At 39.1% G+C, this 16,451-nt stretch overlaps 2 protein-coding genes across 8 annotated transcripts in view; one reads left to right on the forward strand and one right to left on the reverse strand.

Moving 5' to 3' along the window:
• Positions 1-16,451, reverse strand: part of LOC105565087 — a 67,950-nt gene that overhangs the window by 31,018 nt on the left and 20,481 nt on the right. For 2 of the 3 annotated variants that reach the window (XM_012017962.1, XM_012017961.1), the window contains exon 1: positions 6,444-6,672. In XM_012017962.1, the coding sequence (XP_011873352.1) occupies positions 6,444-6,572 (129 nt within the window). In that variant the 5' untranslated portion in view covers positions 6,573-6,672. Of the gene's footprint in view, positions 1-6,443; positions 6,673-16,451 lie in introns of those variants that run through there. The other variant, XM_012017963.1, reaches the window with a different exon arrangement.
• LOC105565086 (N-acetylgalactosamine kinase) lies at positions 2,572-14,235 on the forward strand. Of its 5 annotated transcripts, none has more exons than XM_012017958.1 (11): positions 2,572-2,716; positions 5,628-5,734; positions 6,680-6,913; positions 7,169-7,336; positions 8,401-8,608; positions 9,363-9,471; positions 10,032-10,189; positions 10,655-10,795; positions 11,080-11,194; positions 11,966-12,170; positions 13,373-14,235. In XM_012017958.1, the coding sequence occupies exons 3-11, from the start codon at positions 6,753-6,755 to the stop codon at positions 13,530-13,532; spliced, it is 1,425 nt and encodes a 474-aa protein (XP_011873348.1). In that variant the 5' UTR covers positions 2,572-2,716; positions 5,628-5,734; positions 6,680-6,752; the 3' UTR covers positions 13,533-14,235. The 5 variants fall into 5 exon arrangements, with proteins under 5 accessions (XP_011873348.1, XP_011873346.1, XP_011873349.1 ...); XM_012017957.1 differs by lacking the exon at positions 2,572-2,716 and adding an exon at positions 2,763-3,227; XM_012017956.1 differs by lacking the exon at positions 5,628-5,734.

Genomic DNA, 16,451 nt, shown 5'->3' on the forward strand with positions numbered 1-16,451 from the left:
GTGTTGGCTAAAGGACAATCGTCAATCGCCAATTCCAAATCAATCCGAGCCAACAATCGCTAGTCTGATTCGGTCTTAATACTTTTGTTGATCTGTTCAAGTTCCAGGCGATTAATTTGACGCGAGCGACTTGATCGTGAATAAAAAAACTCGCGACTTGGCCAACTCTGACCGCTCGTATGTATCCAAGTACGAACATCGATTTGCATATATATTGAATATATTTTGAATATGACCGAGAGTTTTTCTTCTGTTAAAAAAAAATACGAGAATAGATTCGTTTGCTCTGGAACATACTCGAGAACGGCGCGGCGAATTAACAAGCCTCTCGTGATTTCGGATCCGTCCGCAGCGAGCGTCGCCAACAAAGTCGGAGTAATTCGGATTGGCTGCGCGCGGCAGATCGCATAAAAATTCAGGGAAGTACTCGCTGAACGGTTCATTTCACCCGGGCTGATCGTGTTCGACTCAGCCTCGAGGGCAACATACATTATGGTGTGCTGACTGCCTACCATCTTCTCCGATAACGCAATTTAATCCCGAGAATGATATAAGGAACGCTTTTGTGTTACCCGCGCCGTTCTCGGAATACGTATTCTTCCTTTCTCTTCGAAATTGCGCGAGCTGCACGAGTGAGATTTAAACGCGTTTTCTAATTCCCGGGACTGCGGTACTTTACTCACGATAGTCGTATCGGGAATGCTTATAAGATCATGGAAGGAAGAATCTAGTTGGATGAGATTTTTTAATACGACCTAAACCTACGGGGTAAAGAGAGGCTATTAGGCAGCGAAAGAAAAAATGGGATACAAAATTTTCAAGACAAAAAGCTAAAAAGCCTCTCGACTCAGAAAGACCCCGAGGGTCTTGATTTTTCATCCCATTTTTTCCCTTCAACCAACTTCAACAGCCCCTCGTTATCCTAATACGTCAAATTTCCTTTTCAAAGAGGAAAAAAAATTAGAAACGAGTATTCTTATACTTCAACTTAACTCAAATTTGACATTCTCAATTCATCTCTTGGATAGTTTTTGCCTTCGAGATAGGCTCTGAATCTTGAAATGAGATTTAGGTCTTGATTATTATACTTATCGATAATTATAATTTTGTAATAATTATCGATAAATAATGTGATCAAGACTGGTTTAGTGATACATAAGATAGACACGCTCAAACAAACAATGGTAAAAAGATTATCTTGTACACACGAGGAAATACGAATGTCTTCTGCTTTACTCCCTACTTTATCGATGGAACAAAATCGTTAGATTAAGTCACTCAAAATTCAATGACTGCCCAGTGACTCCATAGAATACGTCCTAATATCTGGCTCGATAAGCTACCTTCCACGGTGTTATTGATAACAATTGACAAAATCAACTGAAGATAACCCATTGGCTGTGATACCATACTACGCATTATACTGGCTGTTGGTACCATCGTTAACTATTGTAATCAATAATATAACTTCTGTAGAAACATACGATTTCGTCACAAGAAATACGTATGATACATAATTCTTTGTCTAAAGATGGTGCATCGAAAAACAAATGATATATTTTTCTAAAATTTTACTTCGTTTAAAAAAAGAGATATGCTTTAGATCTTTCAGATATTACGTGTTCTAAGAATAACATGAAAATATTTTACATATCATCCTATTGATTGGATGTTACTGCAAATTGCGAATAAGTTGCTGTGTTCAACCCTAAGTGCACAATTTTGCACGTATGCATATACAAGAAGCCAGTCGGTAAAATATTAGCAGATTGGCATCAGATTGGCAGCAGATTCATCAGAAACCCACACCAAAACTATAGCCATCTGTATCCGCATTTGACTTTTTGTTTTAGCAACAGAGTCCGTGAAACATACGCTGTCAACAGATTGTCGGCAAAAATCGAACAGGTCTAGTTATGTGAGATTTTGTTGTATTTCTGCTGACATGCTGGCAACATATTGAACATATCGGTTCCTGTATGCAATCTGCAGTCTTTCTGCCTTCAAAATTTGTAGTGGACATTTGACGAAATCTGTCCTGACAGATTTAGCTATCTAGGAGAAACTTTTCGATGCTCCGAGTGCTCTTTCTTACCCTCAGCGGTTTTACCCCTAACTGGTGATTGAGGTTAGCTAAACTCAATCATATATAAAGTGATATTTTTAATTTCTATTCTTTTTTTATATCAAGTCGACTGTCCCTGGTTTTGTCTTTATGCGTACTTTAATCGTGTGGGAAAATTTTGCTATTTTATTAAGCCAACTTCAAATTTAGTTAGAACTACGAATTGAAAATTTCAAATACCAATATCTTTTTTATTAGACTTCTGAACTGAGTGTTTTAAGTATGAAATAATGTTCTGCTATGTGGTCCGCAACTTATCCTGGTATTACTTTGCGCATAAAAGTAAAAATAATGGCTGAAGGATCCTCTTAAACGCTACAAGCATCTCGTTCGTGATCCACGTTTCGTCACGAACGTGTTCGAATAACCCGCCACGTGCTAGCACAGACAGTATGGCGAGTCATACGCTCGCACCAGCGACTCGTCCGACGGCGTGCTGTACCTTGTAAGATGACAGATCGATAAGTAACACGTCGCGTGGTCCACGAGTCGGTGTACGCGGAAAAAACGCATCACGTGTTGATAAGGTTAATCAACGGCGATAACGAGTCGCGTTATTCAGTAGACCGTCGCGAGCTCCTGCATAACGAGGTACGTTCCTATCGTCCTGTCAAAGTTTTCGCCAGATCCCCAGACGTCTTTATTGAAATCCGCCGCCACGGCTGTCCCTTCTACGGGCTCTACGAGCAAACAGCTGACAACGGCACAACCGGCGCCGCTGTAGCTACCTGCAAACAATCGTGCGCGCGCGCGCGCTCGCGTCGCACCTTACCGCTGACGGCGCTACTACGAAGCGTTTATCGCGAAATATTAATAGCTTTGTTTTTTATCGCTGCACCGGACCGCGCTAGAACTTCCTTCCTCGTCAAACTTTAAACGGATATCACTTTAAAAGAGTGTGCACGCTAGTTCGACTAGAAGCAAACAGACCTGATGTGTGTGCGGTGCATCAAATGAAGATTGCAATATCCGGCCGGTGCCTTTCAATGTTATCGGAATGACGTTCGGTTATCGTAATTCCTTAACGAGCGGAGACCTGCTGAAATGTCTATGGAGATTTTAACCGGGAATTTTGAAAGAGTCTTTGATACTGATTAGCCGCGTAATTAAATGAAACATTGTTTTTATTTTATTCGTGCCTCCAATTTTTTTAAACAGGGGAGAGAGAGAGAGAGAGAAAGAGAGATATCAGCTTTAAGATGATTATAAATTTTAGCGGAAGAGAGTCTTTCGCAATGTCTGCGGTCGCGTCGCTCAACTTTCTCTTATATTTACATAAAAACTAAATACATCTAAGATTGCGCAATTAGCAACGGATGTTCCGTTGAACATCTGTATTATTACGTAAGAGCCGTAAGATAGCAGTGGCGCCCATTGGCATCGATGTATAAAGATAAAAAAATATATTTGACTCGCTGGTGCGCTAAAATTTCATATCTGAGACCAGTAGTGTAATTCTGTAACTGTTAACAGCAGGTCGTTATCATTACGTCGTCGTTGCGCAACTTTTTAATTATATATTATATCTGCGCAAAGACACCATAACGACACTGGGTGCACTCGGCGCAGCTCACTGACCTAGTTTACACCGATTGTTTGATACGCTTATCAAATAGTAAATAACTAGTAAATGGATTATTAGTCATTGGCTGCTCGGCTGAAATACACTATTTGATACGCGTATCAAATGATCGGTGTAAACTAGACTACTATCAGCGCTGTAAGCGTCATTCTATCCTTGTTGCCCATTACGTGTCAAAGAAAGATAGATGGCATTTTCAGCGTTAATCGCGCGCTCCGCGAACGTACCCACTGTCGTTAAGAATTACAGAATCACGCGACAAGTCTTTTCGGCCAACACACATCGAATTATTTGAATGTTTAGTTTTAGTTCTTTTTAACGTATAAGTAAAAATTGTTGACGTTTTCGCAGTTTTAGTGAGGAGAGGCCAAAATTAAAAATCATGGATCACAGAAAAAGCAAAGAAATCGTAAACAAAATACGAAAAACATAGGAGATAATTTATCTGTTGCCATAAATTTGATTCATTAGGCAATTGTGCGTAATTAAATGATTTTGAAAATGCATTTAATATCAAGTGTAAACGAGGTAAGGTGATAATTGTAAATCAAGTCCCGTTTCTTGGCACGCACGCTGAAGTGCAATAAAGTGATTGATTGATTGATTGATTTCCATTTATCACATTTACTGGTAATTATGAGTAACCTTCAGTACCCGATTGGTAAAAGTAGTAAACGCAAGTTACTGCTTTTCTGGCAATTGCGTATAATTATCGGTTACCAATTAATAATACTGTTACGCCCGCATCCGGATGCGACGCCCGGCATCGTGGCGGGTTGCCGCAATACCGATTTCAATTATTCTGTAAACAAGATTATGTATTGATTCGAAGTTTGGCCTTCGAGCAAGGCGGGCTCACCTTTATAAAATAAATGTCGTTTCTCCTGAAATATCTTGCGCCACCTTATTACGCGAGTGCGACAGTTTGTGCCTGTGCGCGAGTTCCGGGATAGCGGACGAAGCGGCGGCGCGCGAGGCCTAACATTTCGGGGGCTCGTCCGGAAACACGGACGAGCAGTGACGAGTCCCACCACAACGGTCCCCTCCAGGAAAAGAGCCCGGCTGGGCACCCCCGTTGCCGTAAGCGGCGTAAGCGACGGCCCAACGACAGAGGTCCCGTCCCTACAGACTGTCTTGGAGGAGATTGCTAAAATGCGTGAGGAGCACGCACAAAGGGAGCAGGAATTAATTGCGGCCCTCCACCTTCGCGACGAGGAGCTCCGACAACTTTCCCAGATAAGCCCATCTTGCTTGAAAGCCAAACTTCGAATCAATACATACTCTTGTTTACAGAATAATTGAAATCGGTATCGCGGCGACCCGCCACGATACTGGGCGTCGCATCCGGACGCGGGCGTAACAATATTTATCGTGTAATATCGATTTCTTACGTGTCCTTAAGGGGATCCTAAAGCCGTCTGTTTTATCGACATTCTTTGTTAGAAGTAATCTTTTAATTGGCCTTATAGAAATGCAAAACTCATTTACGGAATTAAAGTACGCGGCAAAATCTAGACTATGCTGGTCGACTTTATATCAAAACCGAAAAAAATTTTTAATTTTACTAATTTTTGGTACACTTGACAATATTTGCTTGATACAAGAATTCTACAGCAATATTCGAGCTCGACAATTATCCTTTATTAATGCATTACTAGACGGTCGCATCTTTTTTTTCGATATATCGTGCGTAACGTGCATTATGCGAATTTAAAAATATCCATTTGATAATGACTGATATACGTTTTCAAGTACCGTACAACACTCGACTATGACGATAACATTATCATTTGTATGTGTATATCTTATCGTATGTGTATACCTTGATAAAAGAAACGAGTATTCAAGCTCATAAGCTGAATAATGCAAAGCTTATAAGCTGAATTGCAAATTGCAAACAAGATCTAATATTTATCGTAGCGTACGGAAGTGTTCATTGTGGTTGCAATATCTCGGGAAATGGCACGAAATGAAGAAATATCGCCAACGCAAGAAAACTCGTAGAGGTAAAACGTCACATTCGGCAGGTATGTGGCAGCATTGACCATTCGATTGCCGGTAATTGCAATTACGCCGTCATGCATTAATGGCTTCGCAAATCTTATTCAGCTTATAATACCGGATTAACTCGTCAATAATTTCACGAAATGAAGCAGATTTGTTATGCGGTTCATGTTGCGAGCCACTTCGCCGCGTGTACATATTAAACGTCATTTCCATCAAATGCCATTCCCAGAATTAAAGGGCGAGCTTGTATTCCGCGACCTCAATAAACGTTTGAATAAAAGCACCGCGGCGAGCCCCGAGAGATAGAGGCTTTACACTGTAATGAAATTTAATCGCGAAGAATTTATTATGTACTTTATTGTTTATTATTACGAGATTGCTTCTATTATTTTATTCTTAATTTCTATTCACGTGCTTGCTCATCTAATCTTGTACAAAGGACCACCTTTTAAATTACGGCGGTTTGATAGCACGACCAAGGATAGTTATCAATTAATTTCTTGGAAATATTCTCGTCTCGTCTTCTAATAAAAATAACGAAGATATAAAAATCATTAACTGCGCCATTTAATACATTTCAATATGGAGAACATTTAAATATCTTTTAGAATACATTTTATATATAGTTACCACGTTCAGTTATTTAGTTATATTACGTGTTGTTAATATAATTTCTTATTAAATAATCGTGTCGTTATATCGAGGCTAAGAGGCTTAAATTGAACTTACGTAGCGGTATCGCTGCAAGCATATTTCTACTCGATGCGGTTCCTGCAGCTCAACCTGAAACAATAGCGTAATTACCAACAAAGTTACCGCCAGTCCCAAAGCATGGTACTTAATCGCGCAATAAATCATGCAACCGTATCATGTAACAATATAATTTCATTAGGCTAATTGCGCAACGTCAAAATGTTTAAAAAGATATTATATATTCGCGAATAATGCGGACCGTCTCGTGGTAGGTTCGGGACAATTCGACGAGGCATCTTGCAGTTTTAGGGGGTCTTGTCACGTCTGCGTAAGTGGCTGTTAAAAATGTCTCGTCAAGCTAACGGGGCCCGTACCGTCGAGGTGGATAATTTTGTACCCATCTTGGCACCCACCGCCGATATTTCATCGCGATTGAAGACCTTGGCCGCTCATTTCGCCTCGAAATACAATGTGGAGCCTGCCTTCTTCGTTCGAGTGCCAGGGAGGTAAATTCTCTTTTAGCATTAAATCGAGGGTCTTCTCTTATAAGTCCTACCAAGTACCTAACCCGGTACAAAAATAATTACGCAAAATATTACGTATGATTCAATACGGACTTTATAATCGTCAGATAAATTTACATCTTAATTTTGGAATGCCAGTATCTTCAAGTTTTATGAATAGCCAGTGGCTCCTACAGCGTTTGCAAAGCCACCTTGGTTACGATAAATACATTTACGGATATTTCTGTCCTGTTACAGAGTGAATCTGATAGGCGAGCACATCGATTACTGCGGGTATTCCGTCTGTCCAATGGCCATCGAACAGGATATCCTTGTCGCGGTGACATTATCGAAAGCTAATGAGATTCATCTTACCAACGTCGATCCTAAATACAAGGACTTTCAGTGCAGCTTTGAAAATGCGGGGTGAGCGTGTAATTTCATAAGAGTCTAAGTTTATTCAGGGAACGATATTGTTCAATAAGTTAAGATAAGTTTGTCGATTACAACTTTACGACAGTTGACAGAAACTGAGCGACATATTCATTTTAACGGAACTTTGCCGAGAGTACTAAGATCCTGCGATCATCGCGTCTGATGTATATAGGTATAAGTATACCGCGGTATACCGCCCGTGGCATATGATGCAACACCTCCTCCACAACGCATTGTCGTGCTCGCAGTTGTGGTCTCAGGCACTTATATAAGCACTTATAGCCCCCTAACAATTTAAGCCTGCTGATCCCTTTACCGCGGCCATCTTGGATTATGACGTTGAGGCTAGAATTATATGCGATTTATCCCCACAGCGTACGTGCGCTCGCGTTGGCTGAGATAACATCCCCTTACCGTCACGGGGAAATGAAATTAATTTGAATGAAGAGCGAGATTGTTACCTCGCGATGTAAAAACCCGATAAAAAAAAATAACGGATGACCAACGGACCCGCGTTACGTAATGTAAGAAAAAGCAGATGACATCGTATCCGCGCGCAACCCCGCTTCTCGTTCGGATTAAATTACCTCCGCGCTTTCTTTGCTCCCGGTATAATGCTGAGGAAGATAATATGAACTTTCTTAATCTCATTCATTATTCAATGTCGCGCAACCATGTCGGGTAGCATATAACTCAGCCAACAGACTTGGCGAACCACTATCGATTTTCCGATTTTTCACATATGTTCGTACGCGTTAATTTTTACATAATAACGGGACAAGAGGGGAAACAGACTAGAGAGGAGACACGTACATATATAAAGATAGACATTGATCGATGCGCATTTACTCAGGACACTTTCCAACTCTTACAACCCCCCTAATTCCTCTCGCGCCAGTAAATTTCCGGATAAGATATTCGCCTCTAATATACATTAATGAGATATTAAGACCCTGATATCATATATTAATGGAGTGTTCAGACTCTAATATCTTTCCTTGATGCCGAGGGATAAATTTGTATAAATATAAACACGCAGCGCAATCGCATTTCAGATCTTGTATTAGCGAGAGCGAGAGCGGGCCGTCGTGGTACAAATATTTTCTGTGCGGCGTAAAAGGAGCGCTGGAGGTAATCCCAGCGGAGTCCGTTCCAACGGGAATCCTGGTTGCGGTATGGGGAAACATTCCCCCTAATTCTGGCCTTTCCAGCTCCAGCGCGCTCGTCTCGGCTGCACTCCTTTCCGTCGTACATGCTAGTCAGGTGAGCAGTTTGATTATTCATGTTGCGCGAGATGTTAAATATTATTATGCTTTTCGCATAATCCCGCATATTTCCGCGCCGTATTACGAAATAATGTCACAAAAGTGTCATCTGAAAAACTAATTAACAAAAATAGCGCGCCGCGCGCGAATATCAAAGCTGAATTTCGCAAATTACTTTTTTACACTTTAATTAACTCGAAAAGTGTTTCTTTTTTCACTTTAATGCGAAGTTACCCTGGTAGTTTTTTTCGCATAATTCTCCAATTAAACTTTTCTATCTTCCGGCAGACTTACTGCGAACGACGTAGAAACGTCGCGTATTTGTCGATGTCAAGCATTAAGTGACGAGAGGTGTATTGTGTTTAGTCAAGTGAATCAAACCGATCACTACCTCGTATACCATTCTTCTAATATTTCCTCCGCGTTCTCGGATACAGATCCTATTCCCTTTGACGGTTTCGTGTTTTGCTCGAGTGGATATCGAACGCGACATCCGCCGCGAATCCTCGAGATACTTCTGTAATGCTTTGTATGTAGTTCCACGTTCATCATTATCTTACATATACCTCTCAGCTTTCTATAAATCTTATGTTCGGATTCCTTAGTCCGACAGTTCCCATTATAAGTTTGCCCCCCGCAGACTCCCTGTCGTTTTATTCGGACTGTGCATTGTGTTACCTCCATTAAAAAATTATTAATATAAATTATAATCGTCGTTATAAATTATTATTCAAGCTCTTTGTATATCACAGCGCCAATTGTCAAAGCATGAATTAGCGACTATTAGTGCTCGAGCGGAGAGACACATCGGCACCCAAGGTGGCGGAATGGATCAAGCCATTGCCTTCCTTGGGAAAGCAGGTAATCCCGACTTTTATTGATCGTACATTACGTATTTCAAATCAAATTACTCGTTATAAGATTACGCGGAAAGACCGGCTAAGACAAAAATAACTAAAATTAAAATGCCGTATAAATAGTAGGAGCACCTACATTGTTTTGTGTTGCAACATTCACTAAGTACTGTACAAAACGCATGTAGTTGTCTCCACTTATCATATCAGTGTAGGTATAACAACCACAGATATAGCCGTCCCAAATATTACTATTTATTGGAGTTGTGCCAACCCTAATTAAATATGTGGCAACCATATGACCCGATAAAGATGTTAAAACGTTGTGACTTAAATAAAGATCACTTTTTGCCAGTCTGATCGACTTTTGAAAAAATTTTCCCTTTGTGAAATTTTGCATTTAAGTAAAACTTCATTTAAGTCATAAACGAATCACATTACTTACGAAATTATGTCGGCTAAGACACCCATAAGACCCGGGATTATAGCCCCCCCCCCCCCCTAATCCGAGCCTGGTTAAACTCAATGTCTCATTTTTTTCGCGCTCTTGTCTGTTTGTTGGCAAAGGTTCGGCCAAATTGATTGAGTTTAATCCTCTGCGTGCAACTGATATAACATTGCCAGAAAACGCAGTGTTCGTAATAGCGCACAGTCAAGCGTATCACAACAAAGCCTCGACCGCCGACTACAATCTCAGAGTTGCGGAATGCCGATTAGCCGCACAGGTATTTGCACTTTATATAGGTATTAATCCCGCATCTCTCTCGAAGAAAAGGATTTCCGTTGCAACTACTATTATTTATTTCCGAACATTAATTAGACTGGCGCGATTATGCGGCCTGATTTTTACCTTCCTAGTTCAAATATCGCGAAATTCTTTAACGTCTGTAAAAAAATAAGCACAAAAAATAATTCAAAGAATAAAGAACTCATTGCCCGATTACATTTCGCGCTCGTTGCTCTTCGATAGACGTTGATCGATGCGTATTTATTCAGGACATTTTCCAACTCTTAGCTCCTCTAATTCTATTTCCTTCGCTTTTTCTCCCTTTCTAAAGATATTCTTCTTCATTCATCAATTCATCAAGGTCGTAACAATGTAAAAGGAGAAATAAAAGTGTCACGAAACTATCTCACGTCGCAATATCCCTTTCCCTAACTGCGTAATAAAGTCCCCTTTCTCTGTTTAGCTGATAGCCAAGAAAAGAAATATGGATTGGGAGCGTGTTCAAAGATTAATCGACATTCAGGAGAGACTCGCCTCAGACTTGGACGAGATGGTTACTGTAGTAATGGCAGAACTGCACGAAGAGCCGTACACTATTGATGAGGTACACACTGTTACGCAATGAATAAAGAGGAACCGAGATTTTTCTCCTGTACAGTTTTTCAATGAGGAAGCATGGATCTTCATAAAGATTATTAAAAACGCGTATCCTCGGCAAAAAGCAAACTTCATAAATCGCGCTGCAAACAACGATGAAAAATGATTTTAAAAAACAATTTTTCGAGCAATTTATTCAATCGTGTTAAACGACTTGGTGTCGGGCGACTGTCTCGCCGTTAACGATGAATCAAAGGACCATTATCGATGGTATATAAATTTTTGTCGTAGATCTGTGAGAGCCTCGGTACGGATTACGAACGATTGAAGAAAACGTCTCTCGTCAGTTCCTTTAATATCTCGCAAACGTTCAAGCTGCAGCAGCGGGCTCTGCACGTTTTTCAAGGTAAAAGCATCAATTTTCATGCACTAGTAAATCGCAAAACGCGATTTTAAATCCTATAAATCAAGAGAGTTTAAAATCTTTTCTGTTTTTTTTTTACCATCCAATATATCTTTAACTTTTTCCACGCGAACGAAGGCCACGTTACATTTTCCCGCGAATCTCATGCTCATTAAAAAAAAGAAAGGAAAAGAAAACGTTCGAAGGTGCACTATTAAAAAAGTTAGGGGTTAAACTTTGTTCGTTCCCCCGTTAACTGTGTTATAAAAGTATTTAAGTATTTTCCATCTTGTCTCTCGATATTACCATCAACAGCGTAAGACGCGAAGAAGTTGCAGATCGAATCCCTGAAGCATCTGCTGGTTTTGTGGATAAAACTACACCGGTGATCAATCATATACATGCATTATTCTACGAAGCTATGAATTATCTTGTTGGACATCGACCACAACTTCTAAACGACTTGAACGCCGATCCGTAATCCTAAACTTAAATGCCGCGGAGAGTTAATGCAAAAAATGGCCTGGTCATGAGACATAAAAAATTTATATTGACTTCTCTTGCATTTTGTAATTGTCCCTTTTCCAACGGCAAACTCTACAACGAGGCGCACGTATTAATTAACGTCGAACCGATTAGCGTCACATTAAACACTCAGCAAATGCCTGATAAATGTTGCATTGAATCATCATCACGTTGAAAAGCGCAGTGTTCATTATCACGGTGGCCAGTAAACTCGCCTCGATTAACTGCGCCGTTGCTTTTACACCGCAGAGGCCGGCAGAGTGCTCGCGTTCCGCCGTATAAACGAGGAAGGCAGCATAATGGAACACGAGAAGCTTCAACATCTCGGCAGCCTGATGTCGAAGAGCCACGCCAGTCTCCATAAACTGTACGAGTGCAGCCATCCTAGCGTGGATGCGCTCGTCGAAAGGGCCATGCTTTGCGGTGCATTTGGCGCTCGACTCACGGGAGCGGGGTAAGTATATTATTACACCGGGCTAAAACGGTCTGTAATAATGTGTGCGCGGCAAGAAAATGTGAATTACACCTAAAATTGCATTCTCCGCTGTGCCAGATGCAGGATGCTTTGCGAGAGAAATTATCGGATATTATATTAATAATTTACTCAATATTGTTTTATATATATGTTATATTGCTTCACACACACGCGCGCGCGTCATTGTCACTTTTATTGCTCCATGAAAGTGAAATTCGAGGGGAAAACCGCCGAGGGCATTGTGGTGTACAGATTTGCGACATTACTGGGCATTACTAGGCATTTTTTGGACATTGGTTTGGGCATTAGGCCTTGCTGGGGCATTATAAAGATATAATAGGATATAACAAGATAAAATAAGAATATTAATGAGACAAATTATGAATACTTATTCAATCAAAATATAATGTAAACAACTTTAATACAAATAAATATTTTATTAAAAGATGGCCTTTTCTAATTTAATTGCTGAATACATATCGGTCCTGATTCACGATATTATTGTTTATTAAATAAACTTGGCGCTGCTAAACCGCTAAAATATACAATCTAAACTTATAATTAATTCTAATCCCTATTTCATACGCGCGCGCGCGCACACGCACACGCACAAAAGAAAGAGAGAGTTTAATACTTGTAAGGAAGGAGGAAGAGCGCAATTAAAACACTTGGCTTAGCAGCGCCAAGTTTTTTTAATAAACAATAATGAATCAGGAGCGATATGTATCTAACAATTAAATTAGAAAAGGCCATCTTTTAATAAAATATTTGTTTGTATTAAAGTTGTTTGCGTTATATTTTCATTAAATAAGTATTAAAAATTTGTCTCATTAATATTATTGTCTCCTTTATTTCTTTCGGTAAATTCTTATGCCCGATTGTTTGGACATAACATTTTAATATCAAAAATAATTAACTATCTAGTTTGTATAAATATCCATTTTAGTTGGCGCAACTTGATGATATCGTTACTTTTGTAGAGACAATAAAAATGTATTTTTTCCTAACAAAATATATCCAAATAATTAAATTATATAATTCTTGATTGGATAAGATAAAACAAGATAAATAAGATAAAATAGTATAATAAGATAAAGTAATGCCCACTGGACATTAGTGTATGTGCATGATTTTGGTCAGCGGTTTCCCCCTCGGTGAAATCGTTACTCCCGTTATTGCAGTTGGGGCGGTTGCATCGTGGCTATCATCGATAAAAACCGAGTTCAGCAATTCGTCGAGGCTCTCCGAGCGTACCTTTGTCAAAACAACACGAAGGACCGAGCGGAAGATCTAGTGTTTCCGACGTCACCGAACCAGGGCGCTATTATTTACACAATGTAAACATCGTTCTGAATCGTAACACCCGCGTTATAATAAATAAATATAGTGGCTTCCCCTGGTCCGCGTCGTCACGCCGTCCTTTTATTGACATTTCATTATTTTCTCCTGCTCACTTTGCTTCACTTCCCTCCTATTACCTGGCTTTCTTTCGCTTACCCCGTCGCAAATTTTAATTGAAAAGATGCCTGATCTGTGCGCGTTTACGGCGTGCCTTTGCCTTTTACCATTCGTACCCACCGCAGGGACTGTATGTTTTATTATTAAACGTCAGTCTTTGCCATTTAATTGCTGCTATACGAATCCTGTTCGTTACAATTGCATTAAATGAAATCTATTGACTACAGTGCCTTGAAATCGCGCACTACGATATTCTCAAAACAAAGACACGAACACAATTATGTCTCGACCTACCTAGTGTCAGGACTCGTATATCTCTTTCCTACGAATCCTATATACAATTATATCTGCAACGAGTTGTACGTGTTCTGTGCTATTCTAAAATGTATGCTACGAATATACATTGCGAAGTAACAACGTATAGTTAACCACATGATATATATAATAATTAACATAATTAATATGTAGCATATTTTTACATAAAGCAATTATAAATTAATAAATTCACAGTGAAATATATCACTTTTAGCATGTAACATGTAATTTCAATTTGATAAAGAGCAATAACATTGCAAGATAAAATATAGATTATTTCTCGATTTTTCCCTCTGCTTACGCGATTCTGCTCCTTTTGAATTAAAATGAAACCGCTGATAAATCACGACGAAAGTACAATAAGGACCGAGGAACAGTTTATTGGAAAAATTTCGCTTATTTAATTTCCAACATTAAATTACTTCAGTTGCATGTTTTGCACTGAAATGTAACAAAATCACGGAAAATAATCTTCATTTGGTCATAATTTATATTTGTTATTTTATTTATATTGTGTGCATGCCTTTTGGAAATATATCAATAGAATAAAATAACGGTTGGCACGACAATATTTTTCTTAACAATTTAATTGCTTTTATTGTCAATAAATTTTTTATTCAAAATCAATTTTTATTATCAATAAACATCAAACACGCGATATTAATAGAACGTACGTAACACGTTAAATGAAAAATATAAAATATCTTCGTGTACCTACGATTTAACATGCGATACGTAATTTAATGTTGTGCACTAAACAAGCAAATCCAGTAAACATAAATGCCGTTAATTAGCGCTACTTTTGAGTTTAAGTCATTCAGAATATGCTTTCATCCACATTTCCACGTTGCGTTTCGGAGAAGGCGTATCTCCCTTTCCAGGAAAATTCCAGGAATAGTTAGCGAGTAATCTCGACTTCATATTCTTGGTGTATTTTCTGAATACCGCTATCTTAATGAACCGTGTGATACCAGATCCCTGTGATGTTTCCTAATGTATGTATAACAACGCATGAAATGGACAAATATCCAATCATAAATACTATTTTTCCAGCATACATATTTTATCACGCGAAGCAAATTTAACACAATTACTTTGACATTAATCGACTTTCGCGCGACTCGATAATATATTGTTTATTAAAATTTTCAAGTTAATTTTAACATTCGCGCTTCGTGGTTTCGCCGACGTTTAGACATCACCATTACATAACCGTAATAACCGTCGGGAAGTTTAGACGACAACATTACGTAACTGTAATGACTGCGGTAGTGCAAATTCTAGATCTAACTAAGGTCGACCATGCGACGAAGGCATGTAGGTACCCGTAAAGGTACATGGTGTGATGGCAGGACTTGTACCGCATATTTGCAAATTACAAGGTATTACTTGTCAGTGCGGTCGCACGTTCCGAAACACACGTTGCCTTATGAAGTCGTAGCCATTTAAAAACAAATATAAACTTTACTCTTTAAGAATAAGTAGAATAGATGCTTATATTTCGCCGCATATTTCTGTTCGTTGAAAAACATTTTTCGCTACCGTAGCTAATCATAATTTGCCAAAAATATTTTGCTACATTAACTATAAACTTCTAAAGCACAGCAAACAGTTTGCTGTCGCACCTAATACAATAGGCACAGCCGCAAAGTATTAACTATCACAACTAAATATTAGCTGTTTATATTTTGCAACTGAAATTTAGCTACCACATGCAGTTTTTAGCTACGGTAGCTACATTTTTTCCGTGTTTAAGAAATTAATCTTAGTGCAATTCTCTGAGAAAGTCTTTGAAAATTTATTTGTGGCATATAATGTTTATTTCACGTTCAATGAAATAAATTCAGTGAAATAAACATTATATGCCAGAAATAAATTTTCAAAAACTTTTTCTCAGCGTTTAATCAATAGATATCGAGAATCGATTCAAATCAGTTAAAATTCGCTATTAATAATACATACTTTGCATACGCTTTAATCAAATTTAAGCAAGTTTAATTAGAATTCAATTAACAATCATTTCCTTTTCAAAGCACTCTCAATCGGAAATCCCGATCGGAAGCGTTAGGTGACGCAAATAAATCATTAAAACAAAACGTAAATGTAATAACAGTTCATTTGTCGAAATTAATTTAGACACAAAGAACAGAATATGCGGCGTGAACGCATGTTTAATATTTCGGAACGGTGACAAATCCACCGGCACGACCCTGGTGTTTGTTTTGCGGCGTACGCGAGGCCGACGCACGCCGTATTGTCACTCGGTCAGCGAAACTCGAGCGAGCAGGTAACGGCGCGAGTCTCTGCACGTGTCGTCGCATTACCATTTGAAACGCGATCGCGAGAGGCATTCTTAAGGCTGATATTACATTTGTCGTACGACAAATTTTTCAAGCGCGTTGATTGGCTGCTGAATAGAAAATTTCTAGATACTCGAGAATTTTACTATCTTGCAGCCAATCTACACACTTAAAAAATTTGTCGTAC

Source organism: Vollenhovia emeryi, unplaced genomic scaffold (genome assembly GCF_000949405.1).
Source record: "Vollenhovia emeryi isolate VEMERY1.0 unplaced genomic scaffold, V.emery_V1.0 DF939155.1, whole genome shotgun sequence".
NCBI classification, from domain to species: Eukaryota; Metazoa; Arthropoda; class Insecta; order Hymenoptera; family Formicidae; genus Vollenhovia; species Vollenhovia emeryi.

What these genes read in the sequence shown, in the direction of transcription:
- LOC105565086 (XM_012017958.1), top strand. Translation starts at nt 6,753, where the DNA reads ATGTCTCGTCAAGCTAACGGGGCCCGTACCGTCGAGGTGGATAATTTT. An exon ending in TGCAGCTTTGAAAATGCGGG is followed by an intron (nt 7,337 to 8,400) that starts GTGAGCGTGTAA and finishes ATCGCATTTCAG; the next exon opens with ATCTTGTATTAGCGAGAGCG. An exon ending in TGCCTTCCTTGGGAAAGCAG is followed by an intron (nt 9,472 to 10,031) that starts GTAATCCCGACT and finishes TTGTTGGCAAAG; the next exon opens with GTTCGGCCAAATTGATTGAG.